The 19,340-nt window shown below is 41.6% G+C and overlaps 1 protein-coding gene across 1 annotated transcript; it reads left to right on the top strand.

The window, feature by feature from the left end:
- Positions 1 to 16,085: 16,085 nt before the first annotated feature.
- LOC147673602 (proto-oncogene Mas-like) lies at positions 16,086 to 18,220 on the top strand. Its single transcript, XM_086946378.1, has one exon. The coding sequence runs from the start codon at positions 16,113 to 16,115 to the stop codon at positions 17,097 to 17,099; it is 987 nt and encodes a 328-aa protein (XP_086802504.1). The 5' UTR covers positions 16,086 to 16,112; the 3' UTR covers positions 17,100 to 18,220.
- The last annotated feature ends 1,120 nt before the right edge of the window (positions 18,221 to 19,340 follow it).

Here is a 19,340-nt window from a genome sequence, read left to right as displayed (position 1 = left end):
AACACGAGATAGCACGAGGTATGACTCGTGTCTATCTTGTGTCAGTTGTTTACTGTTCGGTGCACATGCTGCTGCATCTTTTGAAGGTGGGAGTTGGAAGTAGTTTAGAATGATGCGGGCATAACTTGTTCGACTGGACTTAATGCGAGTCGTGTTTCAATAAACACCTTTATCAACAAACATCCTGCGACTTTGTATCTTTCCTACACTGGCGACGAGGGGAAAAGAACTTCTGTATTTCTAATTCTACTCATGAAGAAGGATTTTCATCAATTTTAAATTTATCAGAATTAAAAAAAAAATTCCGGAGTTCGAAGTACACTCTTAAAGCTTGTGGAAACCTGCGGATTCGGCTTTAAAGAAGAATCGCTTGTTTTGTTTTAGTTTAAAAAAATATATCATTAAAAAAAAAAATTCATTAATTGGTTGAACAAGTTATTAAGTTAACACTATAATATTTTACAATGAGTGGCATTTTTCCTCCTCCTTCATTCTTGGCAAACAAAGGTGATCCACCTATGGACTGGGAAATATGGGAACTAGTTTTCTTGGCCTATGTAGAAGTTATGGAAGGTACAGAATGTGAACCTGAGAGGAAATTTTCACTTCTAAAACATTGTCTTGGGGGAATTGGATTAAAAGAATTCCTCACTCTTCCTGCCTTAACCAATCCTGGTGAGAAGTGTAGGAGAGTAGGGTCTGCAAACCTATGATCACCCAGATTTTTTGCTTTTGTTTCACTGGTTTACGACTTTCTCTGGCTGTGGGCCTGCCAATCAGACCCACAGCCTAGCTGTTCTCTCACTAAATTGACATGTGTACCTTAGGTGCATTATCCAATTGGAACTGGGCCACCTTATCAGACCCTGTAACTCAGGGCATAGGTGTACCCAGGGCCTACCAGGGGCTGAAGCATGTATTATGCCACCCCTGGATGGCCATCTAAATCTGACACAACTGGCTGCACGACAGCTGGGGCAAGGTGGTGTAATCACCCTTTGCTTTAGATATAGTATACCTATATCTAACCCTAAAAATGGACACACAGATTCCTATCAGTCACTCCTATGGCAGGCCTTGACAATCCTGAAGGCAGAGTGCTTGGAATCGTGTGAGATGGTGCTCTGGCATGAGCTGAGCCCGTTTGCAGCTTGCGGAACCAAGTCCTAATAGCTGTTCCATGATAACGCATACCATATACTCTTAAGTGCATTATAATCCTCACGGTTATATGCCAACTCTGGTATCGCTTTATCAAAACATGTCGAGTAAGGTGTCATACGAATTAGAATACTAACCCCTCGCCAATTCTGGCGACAGGGTTAGCATTCCACCCTTCTAGAGGGACACGACATGTATGTAACTGTGAACCCCGGTTAAAGTTAACTGAAGCCTCAGCTCCACAAAATGGATGCTGCCACCACAGACACGAGTCTGACCTCCTGCTGCTGGGAGTCCTTCCAGCGAGGAGAGCTTGGACAAAGGGTTTCCTGTCAGGGGCGGTGCTAGCACCATCCCAGACAGGGTTTTGTGTATCCTGGGTAGGCAGGGCTTTACAGGAAGGTGACTGCAGAGTGGCACCCCGGTGCTCACTACGCATCTGCCGGCTAGAACCAGTTCCAGGGGCACACCAGCCCCTGGCCTGGGGAAAGTCCAGCATGGGAGAGGGGTGTAGCCACCCCCCTTCCTGGTCCCACCCCTAGGGCAGGACCTAGTCGCGTACCCACCCCTTTCTTTAGGATAAAGGCAGGAGCGGGAACCCTTCCAAATTAGATCATTTTTGAATCAAGAAACTACTTTCTACGAAAGGAACTCTCGACTTCTTCTCAAGATTTCTCCCTTGTGGCTAAGGAGTAGTCACCCTGCACCCGCAGGCACCATCTAAGAACTCTGCGGTTTGCTGCACGTCCTTCCTCAGGAATCCGACCGACCAGCACGACGAGACCCGGCTTCCCTGGCACCTCTGACCTCTACCTACCTCTACAGCTAAGCTGAGAACCGTAGGTGCGACGAGACCTCGAGGGACCGGCCATCATCAGAACTGCACGACTTCTGTCCAGCACGACCGCCGAGGGATCCTCTGGTGAGTGCTTTGGGGTCCGAGAATCCCCGACCCTGAGCAGCTCCAGCACCGAAGTCCAGCCTCCCAGCATCTCCACGATCTGCGTGGGGCCCTTCTGCTTTTTGCTGCTCACCGCGTTGTTTGGCTACTAGCCCGCTGGCTTGTGGCCTTCCTAACGACGCCCGACGACATCACTGCTGCTGGTCTGGTTGCTCCAGACTGGCCCTTGCTCTACAGGAAGGTGACTGCAGAGTGGCACCCCGGTGCTCACTACGCATCTGCCGGCTAGAACCAGTTCCAGGGGCACACCAGCCCCTGGCCTGGGGAAAGTCCGGCATGGGAGAGGGGTGTAACCACCCCCCTTCCTGGTCCCACCCCTAGGGCAGGACCTAGTCGCTTACCCACCCCTTTCTTTAGGATAAAGGCAGGAGCGGGGACACCCTTCCAAATTAGATCATCTTTGAATCAAGAAACTACTTTCTACGAAAGGAACTCTCGACTTCTTCTCAAGATTTCTCCCTTGTGGCTAAGGAGTAGTCACCCTGCACCCGCAGGCACCATCTAAGAACTCTGCGGTTTGCTGCACGTCCTTCCTCAGGAATCCGACCGACCAGCATGACGAGACCTGGCTTCCCTGGCACCTCTGACCTCTACCTACCTCTACAGCTAAGCTGAGAACCGTAGGTGCGACGAGACCTCGAGGGACCAGCCATCATCAGAACTGCACGACTTCTGTCCAGCACGACCGCCGAGGGATTCTCTGGTGAGTGCTTTGGGGTCCGAGAAGCCCCGACCCTGAGCAGCTCCACCACCAAAGTCCAGCCTCCCAGCATCTCCAGGATCTGCGTGGGGCCCTTCTGCTTTTTGCTGCTCACCGCGTTGTTTGGCTACTAGCCTGCTGGCTTGTGGCCTTCCTAACGATGCCCGACGACATCACTGCTGCTGGTCTGGTTGCTCCAGACTGGCCCTTGCTCCCTTCCAAAAGAGGAGCACCCCGGACCCTCCTGGTCCACTCCAGACGCCATTTTGAGTCCACCACGTGGGCTTGAATTTGCCAAGACTTGTTGCCCCAATCCTGGGTCCAGCGACGTCGACAGCTTCATCCATCGTGGGACAGCTCGCACCTCCATCCTGGTCACCGACAACGCCTCCTGGTCCGTGAGACTGCAGAGCCCAGCATCGCCCACTCACCTAGTCGAGGTGACTACCATCCGGTGCCCTCCTGGTACCCTCTGACTACTGGCTAGTAGTCACGAACTTGGTCCCCTCTGCTTTCAGGTGTCAACCATCTTCGATCCAGGCTTGGATCACTCGAACAATCTTCACTGGTCGCCTGCCAGAAACTTCTTTCTTCAGGCTCCTGGTTCGTCTACGAGGATTCCCGACGTCTTTTGAGACATATGCAGCTGCAGCCCCTGGGCTAGGTAAGTTTGGCATTTTGGTGTCTCAGCATAGCATCACTATCCAAGGGTCAGGATCCACTGTCGTTTTCGATCTACCTAGTCGGGTTCGCCCGAGAACACTAACTTTGTGAAATCTAGCTACCATAGACTTTGTCCCGCATCCCGCGTGAGAGTGCACACTCTGCACCCGAGTCCCCTAGGCCTCCTACTAGTAATCAGAAGGTTCAGTAACGTAGTCCTAGCGATTCCAAAGCCTATTAGTACAGTACTCACCTGCTAGTAATTTCGCATTCCACTTCCATAGTATATGGTTTTTCGTGCCCCTCGGGCATTTGTGTAAATTGTGCAACTTGAAGTATTTTTATAAGAGTTTTGTTGTGTGCTTAGTACTCTGTCCTCATAAAGAGTACAGGGCTGTTGTGATTCTAATAAATACACAGTTTATTTTCATAACACTTGTGTGGTGTCCTTTCACTTGGTGTTCAAGGGGTATATGTGTTGGTATAACAGCTGGCTTAACACGCCCTCTAGAGTTTAGCCCGAAGACTGCTCGTATCCACGCTACTAGGATAGCTGGTCTATAAGGTTGACTTACAACCAATCACCATAAGGGTTGTTTGGACTGATACATAGTGATCACTAGAATAGTGAGCACTGCATATCAGGCCAACTTCTCACAAGAAGGATGTTTATGAACGTGCAGCGGAGCAGTTAAAAATAAGATTTGGAAAAAAAAAGAACATTGTTATGGAGAGATTTATTTTCTATTCCCGTAAACAATCTGCAGACAAACCAATTGATGACTTTGTATCTTCTCTCAGATCACTTGCCGTCACTTGTGACTTTGAACACATAACTTATGAACAAGTATTGAGAGATCAAATATTGATGAGAACAAATAATAAAAAAGTCCAGGAAAGACTTTGGACAACATCAGATATGTCTTTAAATGCAGCTATCGATATTGAAAGGTCAATTGAACATTCTGAGAAGTTTGTGAAGGAAATAAGAGGAAGTGAAAAAGGAGATGTTTTTAGTGTTTCTAAAGAAGCAGAAAAATTTAAGAAACCTTTTATTTTAAAAAACGATATTCTAACAATAAGTGTGATTCGAAATTTAAATATACTAAAAATGAGAAGAAGAACGCTCAATGGATTTGCTTCAGATGTGGAAGTTCAAACCACTTAGCAAATTCTAAATCTTGCTCTGCTCTTGATAAAATATGTTTAAAATGTAATAAGAAAAGGCATTTAACTAAGTTTTGCAAATCTACCACCAGGAAAGTGAATATTGTTCAAGATGTTGATGATTATGATTCGCTAAATGAAAATGATATCAATACTGTCATCAATATTTGTGGAAGTGAGGGTGTAAGTAAATTTCCATCTTGTGATGTGATTATAGATGGAAAGACGATAAATGTATTTGTTGACACTTGTGCATGGTATACCTTACTAGGTTTAGATGTCGTAGAAAAGAATTGGCCAAACAAAAATTTACTTGAATCTGACATTTCTCCAGGGGGTTACACAGGACATAAAATTGAATTGGTAGGTTTTTTTGGGGGGAAAATCACATTTGCTAGTGAATCTACATATGGAAAGATCTATGTGGCAAAATCTGGGCAATCGTTGTTAGGATGGCCACACCAATATCAATTGGGTATTAAGATAGATCCTAGAGCCAATCCTCCAGTGTATTCCATTGCAAATACCAATGATTCGGATGGGAATGTCATGCTTAGTAAATTGAAATCTGAATTCTCAAATGTTTTTAATGGGAACCTTGGTCAGTATCAGGGTTTTAAACATACTATTAAACTTAATGATGGTGTTGTTCCTGTTCGGCCCAGAGTCAGAAATGTTCCCCTTACATACAGAGATGAACTTAAAATTTTGCTCAAGGATTTGTGTGACAAAGATATTATTGAGCCCATTGAGTCGTCGCCTTGGGTTTCTCCGATTGTGATTTCGGTTAAATCCAACGGCGAATTGAGTCTATGTGTAGATCTTCGCAGCCTAAATAATTCCATCTGGGTTGATGCTCATCCCTTGCCAAATCTTCATGAGATGGTCTCGACATTAGGGGGTGCTGAGGTTTTCTCTTGCATTGATTTGGCAAGTGCTTATCATCAAGTTGTTTTAGATGATGAATCCAAAAATTTGACAGCCTTTATTACGCCTGAAGGTCTTTTCAGGTATAAACGTATGTCTTTTGTATTGGCTAGTGCCGCCTCTGACTTTCAAAGACTAATGAAAGAGACACTTGAAGGGTTGACAGGGGCAATCGCTTTTCAAGATGATATACTTGTATTTGGGAAAAATGTTGAGGAGCATGATGATAATTTAAGAAAAGTGATATCTGCATTGTCTATTAAGGGTCTTACCCTTCGCCTTGATAAGTGTAAAATTAGAGAAAAAGAAGTGGAATACCTGGGGCACTCCATTAGTGGTGCCGGGATTAGACCAAAGCAGAAACACATTGAAAGCATTGTTAAGGCTCCTGTGCCCGTTTCAAAAGAACAATTAGTAGCTTTTTTAGGACTGATGGAGTTTTATGCTAAATTTATTCCAAATTTTTCATCGAAAGTAGATCCCTTTAGACCACTTTTAAATAAAAATGCAAGGTTTTTATGGTCTGATGTAATGACGGAAGCATTTCAAAATCTCAAAGCTTTTGTTGTGAATGCACCTTGTTTGAAACCTTTTGTTGTGGGGAAAAAGTGTACCATCATGGTTGACGCAAGAAGCACGGGGTTAGGTGCTGTTCTCATGCAAAATGATTGTGGAAAGGAATGGATAATTGCATATGCTTCAAGGGCATTGAGGGATGCTGAGAAACATTATTCAGTTATTGAAAGAGAGTTATTAGCTTCGGTTTGGGCAGCTGAACATTTTAAAACTTTCTTATGGGGAACAAAATTCACAATTAAAACTGACCATAAGCCTCTTATTTACATGATGGCACCGGGTGGAGGTCGCACCTTGTCAGCTCGTCTTGCCAGATTAGCTTCTAGATTACAATCATTCCATTTTGAAATGGTTTATGTAAAAGGGAAAACTAACGTTCATGCAGATTGCATGTCCAGATTGCACACTTCTTATGATGTTCCTTGTGATGATGATGAGTGTGAGGTGGCTTTTACTTCTCAAGACGTTATGTTGGTGTATGGGGAGAAATTTGATTTAAGTAAGGAATCTTGGGCAAGAGAAATGGAAAAAAGTATTGAATTGACTGAAGTTAAGAACTACATTTTGCAAGGGTGGCCAGAACAAAGGAAGTTTTCAGGCGAAATGATGAGTTATGCTAAGGTTCAAGATGAATTAGCAATTGAAAATGGTTTGCTCATGAGAGGTGATAAATTTATTCCGCCTTTTTCCTTGAGGAACACTATTATTGGCATTGCTCATGAAGGACATTTAGGAATTTCGTTTACTAGGAGACGGATAAAAGATTTCTTTTGGTGGCCAGGTGTAGATGGTTGTGTGGAACACTATGTCCAAAAATGCTCAGAGTGTGCCAATAGTGACAAGTCTGCTGTTCCTTTGCATTCTGAACCTTGTCCTGTGGAGTATCCTTTTGGTCCTTGGCGGAAGTTAGGTCTTGATTTTATTGGTCCGTTTTCTGTCTTACCTGAGCAAGGAAGATTTGGCATTGTTTTGATAGACTACTTCTCAAAATGGCCAGAAGTCAAAATGGTAAGAGACATAACAACTAAAAATGTGATAGAGTTTTTGGATGAGACTTTTTGCAGGGAAGGAATTGCAGAAGAGTTTGTGACTGACAATGGACCACAATTTACCAGTAAGGATTTTGAATGTTTTGTTACTAAATGTGGGATAATACATAATAAAATTGCTGTGTTCCATCCTGAGGCCAATGGCCAGGTTGAAAGATTCAACAGAGTTGTCAAGGAGGCTATCTAACTTTCTGTTAAAGGTAACCTGAACTGGCGTAATGCTCTTCAGTCCATGTTGTTGTCTTATAGAACGTCACCAAATTCTGTTACATTGGTCAGTCCATTTGAACTTCTAAGGGGTCGGAAACCCAGTACTCGATTGACTCTGTGGTGGTTAAAAAGAAATCTGAGTGACCATTGTGGTTTTTCAAAGGTTGACTATGATTTGGTCCGCAATAGAGTAAGTGCATATAAGGATGAGATGAAGAAAAGGATGGAGGAAAAGCAAGGTTCAGTGAGCAAACATGTGATTTCTGTTGGTTATCTAGTGCGTATTAAGAGAAAGGAAGGTGTGTTGAAAGGGGGCCAGATCTGGTCACATCCTAAGGAAGTCATTGAAGTTTTCAAGCATGCTGTTAGAATTGATGATGGGAGTGTTTGGAATTTGAACAGGGTTTCTATATTTAAAGGCAAGGATGCTGTTAAGTTAGATGATGACAGCAATTTTTTTTTGTTTTTGAATCTGGCAATAAGGGTTCTGGGAATGAAGGATCTCCTACTGGCAGTCCTCTGCATGAGAATGTCACACATGGGAATGTTACGCCTACTGCTCTCATTGTACCTTCAAAAAATTGTTCTAGGATTCATCGCCTTCCTGGAAGGTACAAGGATTTTGTCATGAATTAGCATTATTGTGAACTATACGTGCTTTATGGTCCTATGTTAGAATGTTCGAGATATGAACATTCAAAATGTGTTATATTATTATATTATTTGTGTTTTTTTTTATTTTGTCATTTTATCTTATTTATTTATTTTTTATTTTTTTTTGTTACAGGAAGGGAGGTGTGTTGTATATCACGTGTATAACACGAGATAGCACGAGGTATGACTCGTGTCTATCTCGTGTCAGTTGTTTACTGTTCGGTGCACATGCTGCTGCATCTTTTGAAGGTGGGAGTTGAAAGTAGTTTAGAATGATGCAGTAATAACTTGTTCGACTGGACTTAATGCGAGACGTGTTTCAATAAACACCTTTATCAACAAACATCCTGCGACTTTTTATCTTTCCTACAATTAGCAATGACTAATAACTGCCACCCAAGCCATTCCTATAGCTTTGGGGGCCTGGAACAGTCTGAATTGTCACACTTGTTAGAGTGTGATTGTTTGTAGTTGAGTTGGTATTTTCATTGGCAGCACTGGCAGAGGCAATGGATGGTGCAAGCTGCAATGGCCTCCTGACGAAGCCCCTGGCACTTATTTTTTTTACAAATTAAGCACTGCCGCCCTAATGTATAACGTAAGGAAGACAGGAAGAAGTGTGCAGCAGCTGATAGAAGCTGTTACGCTGCTATCGTTGGGTGGGCATCCTGCCAAACAACTGATAAACTCACATCTCCTCCTCTCCGGGGTTAGTGCTCACAGTACTTGACCAGAGCTTCTCTGGGTTACATTACAATATATGCTTCTACTCTCAACAAGATAATGATTCTACAATAACAAGTAAGTAAATCTTTGTAATTTGTTATTATCTCCCTAAGTTTCATTCAGATTCTGAAATCCCACCTCTCTTGCTCTCATCCTGAATCAGAGACTCCTACACTCTCTCTTCTCCGCCCCATTATCTCTTACTATCACCAAGTTACTGTTCCACTCCTGGAACTTTACCTCCTCTTCGTGTTTGTTCTCTCTCGCTCTTTCTGTGTGTCTACGGCTCTCTGTCCCTTACTCTCAGTGTCTCAGTCTTTGGCATTCCTCATTCTCCTGCCCTCTTGCTATGATCAATCTACTCTCTAATCAAAGTTTGATGATGACAAATAACTCCTGTTTCCTAAAAATGAGTGCAGGCATGGCCCAGCTGTGGAACCAGCTGCAGCTACCTCCACTTAATATGAGGTAGAGAAGTTGTGGTCGATTCATGCAATGGAAACACTTACAGCAATTGTCTACAATAGAGTTGCTCAGTTTGACACTATCTTGCACTTTTTCACTACTTATATGACGAAACGACAACACTCCCTAGGGTTGCCTATGATAACGTTAAAGACTCTATGAGCTTCAAGGGTGTGAATGGTGCCAACCTTGGCGGCGGGGAGACAGTCACAACCAGGATAATCGGATATTAGGTTAACATGTCAGTATGCAGGGAGTTTCCTGTTTTGTGCTTAGGGGCAGATGCCTTCAAACATTTTGATGCCAAGACCCCCCTGACAAAAGTTTCTAGAACCCGGTACTCCTCATCATTGACAAACATCAACAACCATAATTGCCCCAAATTCTTACCGCAAATCGTTTTTACGGTAAGGAAATATTATTAAACAGTGTATAACGTATATCTAGATTATAATATTCTGAATTGACAATGTATGTATATGAGTGCTCTCCCCTAACCTTGAGACTGGTAAAAAAAAAAGAAATAATCCGTTTGGAGATTGGTAAAAAAAGAAATAATCCGTTTGGAGATTGGTAAAAAAAAGAAATAATCCATTTGGTGCAATGATTATGGTGATTGACGGGCTTGCATAAATTGTACATCAGTTTTTAAAACATTTTTATGTCTCTTTAAATCATATAGACTTTTTAAAAATTGCTTTTAATATGTGCTTTTATGATTTTGTAAACCAAATATCGAAAAAAGCATATTTGACTTGACTTGACTATTAAACAGTGTTTAGCAAACCAAAGGTTTGTGGGTGATTGTGGATCGGTGCCAAAGGCTTACCACTCAGTTCAAACATTCGCAATGGTACTTTATTTGTCACAAACAAAACATAATTTGACAAAACTTGTTTGAATGATAGCACCATTCTCAACTAATGTGATGGGTGTGTTTGTTTTTCTCCAGAGAAATGGTCAATCTGGGGTTGCATCTCATGAGTTCCAGTTTAACACACAAATATAGCAATAAGCAACAAATAGGTGACCAGTCTAGCTTTGCAAAGGGCCTTCTACTGCACAGCAATGCATGTCACTGCTTTTTAGAAACTTTTGAATCGTTTGAGTAATAAAACAAATTCTTCATAAAAATCTGCATATTATGTGGAATATGATGTATTATGTTGCAAATGTGGCAAATCTATACTTATGCTAAAATCACCATGGCCGCACAACCGCATAATTCCAGGGCCCTGGGTATAATGGCTATTACAGCCATTATACCCAGGGGCCCTGGAATTATGCAAATGTTATGCATGGGTTGCAACTTTAGTGCACAGCATCTGAGGAGAACAATGCAATATTTCATGGTATGCAGGCAGCTTGGCTTTTACAGTTGCCTGAAACTGGAGGTTGCTGAACATCATTAGTCATAATTAAAACATACCTTTTACAATCATTAAGGATGCACCTTAAGGTCCAAGTAGGATACTTTCTTTAATTTCAGGGGAGTAAGTTGTTCCTTAATCTTCATTCATTCTGTTTTTCTAAAATGGTTTTATTTTTAACATTATGAAAACAGATGCTTCTATTTTAGCAAAAACTGACTTCTGGTTGTATGTGTTTGCTGCTGTTGTTCACTTCAGTCAAGTTTGGGGGGGGGGGGCTGGAGGGCTTTGAGAGTATTTACATGGGGATGGGGTCAAAGTTATAGCTAAAAACAAAATATTCAGAATTTTTTTATTTCTTTGACCGTCAGGTAGCTACATGTAAAATGAAGGGCAGTTTCAATGAAAAATAAATATATTTTAAAAAGTTGTTACGCAGTGAAAAATGCACTATGGTACATTATGAAACCTCTATTAGTTATTGCAGTGCAAAGTTCTGTGTGTAAACAGAGAGCCACAGATTTAAATCTTGGTTGGTGCAGTGGAGAATAGTGACTTGTGTATTTTTAGTGCTACGAGGTCAAAGCCTGTGACAGAAAGCACTGTGAATATATAGTCATTATTTTATACTTGCATTGCACACAGTAAAAGACGGACTGCTACAAAATGAGTAAAACGTTTTACAGTAAAATGGCGCTTCCAAAATATAGATTTTAGTAAACACCCGGTACATAATACAATTTTTTATACAACTGCCCCTTCAACTCCTCCTTATGGACAGTAAGCACTATGTAAATACAATGACCATTAAAAGCATGCACTTCACAGCTCAGTTGTTAACTCTTTGCACTACCACTCAAATATAATAAATCTTTGTCATCACAAAGCTTCAATGGATTGGATCAATCCCAAGCATCCTTTACATTTGCAGAGAACCCTTTACATTTGCAAATTAACCCTTTGTGCACATTTGCATATCGGTCAGGCAAGCAGCACACACCTGTCTGCCCCTTCTGGTTCCCAGCACAGGAGTCTTCCTGAATGGCATTCCAGCTGAAGTATTTTCAGAATTAACCGTCCGGGATGGTTCTCTTTTTCACGTGTTTGATTACAGGTAAAAGTGAGGCTGAGGAATGTACACCCCTTCAAATGACTCCACGGACCCCTTGGGGGTCGTGCCACACAGATTGAAGAGCTTTAGGGGGGATCGGAGGGTAGGGGTGTTGTCCTCGATGGCGACGATCAGTTGTACGTGGGCCAAGCTGTCTAGTTGTAAAAAAAAACTATACCCTTACAATACCCACTGTTGAATTTGGACATGCAGTGTACAATTAAATTCCAATGTGTGTGTCTTTAATTCTTTAAAACTTAAAATAAAGTTGTTTGAAAATATGGAAATCACTGCAGGTGCACTGATTACAACCACTAACACAAATTAATCACTGGCAATAAATGTGTACCTAAAAACCTAATATTCAGTATTTGTGTGCACAAGTGACTTAAACGGAGGGACATTTCTCACCTCCGTCTAGTGAAAAGATTAAAATCATATTGGCTTCACCTATATTTTGACCCTGCTAAATTAGGATTTCATCATGAATAACACTCATAAAGAGGTTTAACAATCAATTTCAGAGATTGATATGACTCGTGAATTATCATTCCCCTTCTGCATAGATTAATTTTCCTGTGATCTTCCCTACTCATGTAAGAGGGATCCGTTTTCTGGACAAGGAAGAGAAGAAACTGCTATAGGGCATTTGTATATCCATACGGGGCATGGTCAGGAATATGTACAACTTTCACTATTTCTTCAAAATACTAAGATCATCATATACAATGTTCAGCAAATGCAGATTTCTTAGTTTGCTCGCTTTATTGGTAAAGTAGTCAGAGAGATGTGGAGATTTTTATAGAACTGAAAAACCAATGATGCAACTGAAAGGTGGACAATTAATGTCACTGAGAAAAATATTTGTATAAAGTAAAAAACTATACAGGGTAAATGACCTTCATCCTTTAATCTTTGTTGACCGTTGAAAACATTTCTACCTATCTCTTGTCCTCCCACAGTGTTCAGTTAGGAATTTTGTCGTACCATATCAAAAAATATCAAATACTACAAATTTTGAAGGTAAGTGTAGATGTAATAGCTTGCAACTTGTTGTGAAATTATCCCACATTCACTCACTAGCTTACTCACTCTCTTAATCCCTTACTCACTCGCCTACTTGCAAGAATACATTCTTAATCCAGAAGAAAAATAGTTATGGTGTCAGGAATGCAGAGTCTATTTTGTGGACAATGGTACAAATGCTCTCTACTATTATTATTATTATTATGGAAATTTGTAAAGCGCCTGGTTACGCGCCCCAGCGTGTCCCCGCGCTGAGTGAGAAAGTATGAGATGGCCAGAACAGGTAGGTTATATCAGTACTGACCGGAACAGGTGAGTTTTAAGAGCTTTGCGGAACTTGGCCCCAGAAGGTTCGAGACGCAGCTCAATCGGAAGCATATTCCAGCTCTTGGCTGCGAGGAGCCTGAAAGATCTGCCCCCCATACGAGCTTTGTGAATTTTGGGGACGGCTACCAGTCCGGTGCCAGAGGATCTGAGCGTCCACTCAGGTCTATAGGGAGTGATAAGGCTATGCAGGGGATCGGGCGTCCTGCCCCCGATAATGCGGTGACACATGCATAGTGCTTTAAAGGTGATCCTTTCTCTGACCGGAATCCAGTGAAGGGACTTCAGAGCAGCTTTAGAGGCCGTTGTCCTAGGAAGCCTCAGCACCAGGCGAGCTGTGGCATTTTGAAGTACCTGGAGACGATTAAGGCTTCTAGCTGTTGTTCCCAGATAGAGGAGGTTGGAGTAATCGAGTCGCGATGTGACCAAGGCATGCACCAGAGTCTGCCTGGCACCAACGGGGAGTAGGTCCAGGATCTTCCGCAGACTCTTGAGTATACCGAAGCACATCCCAACCACACGATCAATCTGGGGAGCAAACGATAGGTCAGAGTCAAACATCACCCCAAGGTTTTTGGCCTGCCGACAGGGCACTGGAGTGGAGCCCAGGCATGCTGGCCACCATGCCGAGGACCACACATCCGGACCACCCCCCACCACGAGCACTTCAGTTTTGGTCCCATTCAGCTTCAGGCAGTTGTTAGACATCCAGGGTGCAAGCTCCTGCATGCAAGCACTGAAGCTGGATGCCGCAACATCAGGTGCCCGTGACAGCGAGATGACCAGCTGTGTGTCATCGGCATAGCCCTTCACCGTGTTACCAGCGTTAACCTTAATGGAAAAGGCTCCCGTCTCACTGTCAACGATGGCGAGAGGTTCAAGTTGACAACATAGTGGCAGCTTAGATATTATTGCTATCCCACCACCTCTACCCACAGTTCTGTCCAGTCTTACCATAGTATAGCCGGCCGGGAGAGAAGCAACTACATCCGGCTCTGAGTTGGAGTCGAGCCAAGTCTCAGTGAGGAACAGGAGGTCGAGTTTCATATCTGTGAGCAGATCATATATGTCCAGATTATGCTTCCGCATAGATCTGGTATTAAGTAACCCACGTGTGAGCCTAATGTCCTCAGCCTTATGCGTAGCTCTAAGCTCTATGTGCCAGTTATACTGACACTACACAGCTCTAGCGGATTTCGTTTGGATAAGCCTGGAGCTAATGAAATTGAACGGTGTGATACATTTAGTACTTGTTGTGGTAAATTCACTGCTCAATTTTGAAAAATGTATATGTATTGCATAATGTTTTCAGGTTTATTTTAATAATTATTTAATACAGTTAATCTTGGGATGTGTGTATGGGAAAAGATCTAACCCTTGATCTGATAAAGAAGACATAGAATTAAAAATAATTAAACCAAACCTCTAGGTTAATATGAATAAACAAAATGAGGCTAATGTAGGGTCATTTATGGAGACATAACTGAGGTATATTTCTCAGATTAAAGAAAAACAGATTGGTTCCTACCTGAAAAGTTGGAAATGGATGCTAAATCCGATTGAGGCACTTCTGAAGTAAATATGGGTATATAAACACTACTGTTGTTTGGAAGGCAATATTCCTAAATATTGGAGGTTTCAAATGCTTTTTATGTGTTTATGGGACTTTGAAACCCTCATGGGCATTCAATATTGTAAAGTGTTAGTGTAAGTGTATAGTGTAAGAGAATCTAAGTAGGAGCCTGTGATAAGGGAGATAAGAGAACACTGACCATGCAACGAAAAGAACCCGTGATGGTAACATCACCTCCCGCTGGGAGAGAGCGGACTTCGTTTCGCAAGGAAGGGTCGTAATCTCTTTTATTCTCCATTGGCATACTGATCAAACATATGAGGACTTTAAAAAATATATATATATATTGTATAGTGTTGATGTGGATATCCTAGAGTCCTCAACTATAAAAGGAATACGTAAAAGGATCAAGTCTATGATCCTCTCTAAAGCAGCTGATCCTGGTGGTACACCTGCATGTGCCTATAGGAGAAGCCATGAATGGTAGGAATTACAGTTGCGCACCTTATATAGATGGATTGTGAAGAACAGATTGATTCCCGATGCTTTGAATTGAAACAAGGTTAAAAAATGTTGACGGCATGATCTGGACAGAAAATTTGAAAAAAATACATTTTGCATAAAACTGAGCTTGTACAGTGGCTTGTAGGCTGTAAGTTCAAGAGTCACTATCCTTCTGCCCCTTGTTCTGTTCAAAAATGTTTTCGGTAAATGACACAACAAATCCAAAGGTTTTGTATGTGGATTGGGTTGCTTTCGCACACAGTTCAATGGCCTGTCTAACAAAGTTTTAGTAAAGGCTTATAATGATATGGTTGTCTACCCATCTCATATGGAGTTAGATTGTCAGACTAAACCAGCTCGTAACCTTCAATTTGTTTGAGGGAAGGGTCCCAAAATGTACCCTAGCGGTCCAATTGACTGCCATGGTTCAGGCTAATCCATTTAAACAACCCAGACCAAGGACAATCGTGAACTTAAGCTCTGAAGCCCACTCTGAAAAGATTGTCTTTAGAAATTTTAACAATAGATGTGTTTCTTCTCTTACAGCTTATTGGATAGACATTCGTTCCTAGATTAGGTAATCAAGAGATGTGATCTTGGAATCCTGCAGATGTCTTTATGTTCCATATTTGAATATTTTAACATATTCTCTTGACCGGATGTTCTCTTTATTATTATAACTTGAATGTTATGTGAAAGCAGATTCTTTCAGGAAATCTTTATAGGCAGTTGGCCCTGTCGAATTATAAATTGTATATTGACTACTGTTGTATCTAAGGATGAATTCCGCTTGTCTAGTTTGTTGTACTAATTTTATGGAGTCTTTGGTCAATACTTCTTAATATTACTTATACAGATGGATATGTGGTGCGTTTGGTCATCTCTTACTTTTTCTGAAACTGTATTTACAGGTCAGAAAACAGCTGTAGATCCCAGAGGCCCAAAATGGAGGATAATTTTACTGCCACAAAGATTCCTGCAGAGATGGAGGATTACGATTATTTCAATAATTTTAATATCAGCGAAATAGACAGCAGTCATTTAGATTCAATTACTCTTGCCGCACTTTCCATCCCATTGGCTATTTCTTTCTTCGGACTGATTTGGAATGGGATCATCATCTGGTTCTTGTGCTTTAGGATGACGAGGAATGTCTTCACTACGTACATCATGAATCTGGCAATCTCTGATTTCATGTTTCTTCTCATTCTTTGCATTGTGTGCCAACTTGTGCTGATGGATCTGCATGGACTGCTCAACGACGTTCTTTCCTATGACATTCTGGTTGTACTGTCTTTGTTTGGTTATCAGAACAGCCAGTGTTTCCTTACTGCTATCAGCGTTGAGAGATCTCTGTCGGTCCTTTACCCCATATGGTACCGATGTCACCGTTCTGACCACCACACTAGCATTGTATGCATCATTCTATGGATCTTCTCTTGCTTAATGGTTGGAATAGATATTTTGGTTTGTGTTCAACATGGGATATGTAAAGAAATCAACCTATTTCAGTCTTTTATATATTTTTGGGTCTTTCTACCCCTAATGCTGCTGTCCAATGTGATCCTGATCATCACAATCTGGAAGAGGTCCCAGAGACGTCACACACCGAGACCCTACATTCTCATCTTCGCCACAGTCCTTGCATTTCTTATCCTCTCTGCACCATTCTCACTGATGATGTTTCTTGAAGCCATCAATATTGTTTCCATGGAACAATCACTAATTGTTATTTTCATTCAGTGCTTTTGCATTAACAGTTGCATCAATCCCATTATATACTTCCTTGTGGGCAACCTTCGGCATCATGGATGCAAGAGTGTTTTTAGGGGTGCTCTTCATAGAGCATTCCGGGAAGACCCAACTTCTTCAGAGGATGAAGAAAGTGGCTCTTTCCAGTTGCAGAGTCTCAGAATGAGTTCTTCTGTTTAAGGCACCACCTGAAATATGAACAAATGATAAATCCAAGGGACCATTACATCCATTCTGCACCAGCTGCATATTACCGGCTGACTCATTCTCCATGTTTTGTTCACTAGGTTATATCAGCGAGAATCATCTAATGACGAGTGCCTACAGGTAACTGCGGCTAAAAGGGATGAATTTAAGCCAAAGCGAAAAACTGTGCACCTGCGGTTTTCACCACATGTCATTATTTATCAAAAGTGTGCTCTCATGCCCAGGGCCTTCTTAACAGAATTATAGGCATCCGGGCAAAGCAGTGAAATGGGCCCTGCCTGCACAATCACTCACAGGAATAAAAATGTTTAAGAGAAATTGTTTGTTAAATTCTGGTCTGCATTGGGCTCCTATGCTCGTAGGGCCCCGGGGCAACTGTCCAGCTTTCCCATGTGTTAAGACGACACTGCTAATGCCTAAGCACTTCAGCACCATGCTCTATAAAGTTTAGGTGAGACAAGTATTTGTTGTGGTCTGTCTTCTGTCCTTGCTAGAACTCTTGTATGTCCCTTGTATTGGAATGCATATAGCTCTCTTGAGCTATCGTAGAATGAAGGTTCTTGGTCGCTGAAGGCAGGTTCGGCCGTGCCAGCATCTGTTTTGTGAATTATTAAACCTACTCAACCGACCTTCATTCTATCACGGTTATTATATTTTAAATGTTAACAGTATTTTTTCTTAAATGGCAGTATTGAATTTGTCAGTGAGGATACATAAATTATTCTTTTTTCAAACATATTTTCTTTAAAATGTGATCCACATTTCAAATATCTTATTTTGATCAATAGTGAAATGTGTTGTTAACAGACACCCAACCTTTTACAAATTTTGATATTGCTAATGATCATATTTTGAAATGGATTGGTTATCAAGATCTAAGGGAATTGGTCTGGTCAATGCTGAGGTCCTTGAATTTTCGAAGCCTTTCGTTCTTAGTCCTTAGTCAGTCACTACAGTCTTCCAGGGTTAGAAACCTACTTCCAAATGGATAATCAACACAAGGTTTGCAAGAGGCATAAAGCCAGTGAAGGTGTAATCAGCTTTATTGCATAAAGGCCCTGTAATTTAATAAAATGCAATCTTCTGAAACACCCCGCTTGTTGATTTCGCTCATTAGAGACAGGCTGCTGCTGTCCTGTCGTGCTTTGACAAGAAAAATAGAGAAGATCAGTTGTGGAAAAATTTCTGTCAAATCGGTCAACTGGACGATGTAAGAGGATCGTCAATGGAGATAGGTGTCGCTGTGATAGGAACGGGAGTTGGTCCAAGGAGCTTATTTCCTATATAGTGCAGGTATGTCATAGTTTGGAAGCCTGTGGCCCTATCAAAACAAGAGCTGTCTGCTTAGTTGGTGGAGCATTTTCACAGTAGTTGCCCCGCCTCATTTAGAGATTCATGGACAGCAGGTTTGGTTGTCTTTGTGAACCACTGATGTACGGTGATTATCTGGACTACCAAAACCTTAAAAACTCCATACCCAGTCTCAACAGTTAGTTGGGAGAAGGAATTGCATGGATCACAAATATGAACAGGTGTATATAAATGGGGGTCTACAAAGCACAAGGAGGACAACTAAATGAGATATTTTCTGGCTGTAGATGATTATTATCAACCTAATGACCATCGTACAATCACTGATCAAATTCTAACTTTCATCATGTCCGCACAGCCACCCAGATGAATATTCTAATCAAAATGTGCCTTAAAACTGATGTTACAGAGGGACATTGTTGGCTATGTATTGATGTTCAATAATAAAATGATATTAATAAAAATTAAAATGAAGAAATCTATTCGAAAATGTTTTCTTTAAGTTTTTAGTTGCATAATGTTTAATATTATCATGGAAAAGTGCTGTACTTACAGCAATGCCAAAAGAAGCAATGGAATCATCTCTTTAATTGCTAATAATCATTTTCAAACCATATAAGGGTACTTAGGCTGACACACGCAAATCACGTCATTGATTGGTATTCATAACAATTTTTAAAACGTGCAATGTACATGTTCTCTAAGACGTTGGGCACTGAAAATCAACCATAACTTCCCCCAAGCTGATCAACGCGCACTGATACACTTCTTGGGTTCACCTCCCTCACCACATATAGTTAAGATCAAACCACAATTATTCTGGCACAGTCTCAAACCGGCCCAGAGCTCTCAAATACGTTGGCTCCTCCCTCAACAAAGAGTTGAAATAATGAATCAGTGGCT

Source organism: Lissotriton vulgaris, chromosome 12 (assembly GCF_964263255.1).
Source record: "Lissotriton vulgaris chromosome 12, aLisVul1.2, whole genome shotgun sequence".
Taxonomy (NCBI): Eukaryota; Metazoa; Chordata; class Amphibia; order Caudata; family Salamandridae; genus Lissotriton; species Lissotriton vulgaris.
This window is presented reverse-complemented; position numbering and strand designations above follow the sequence as displayed.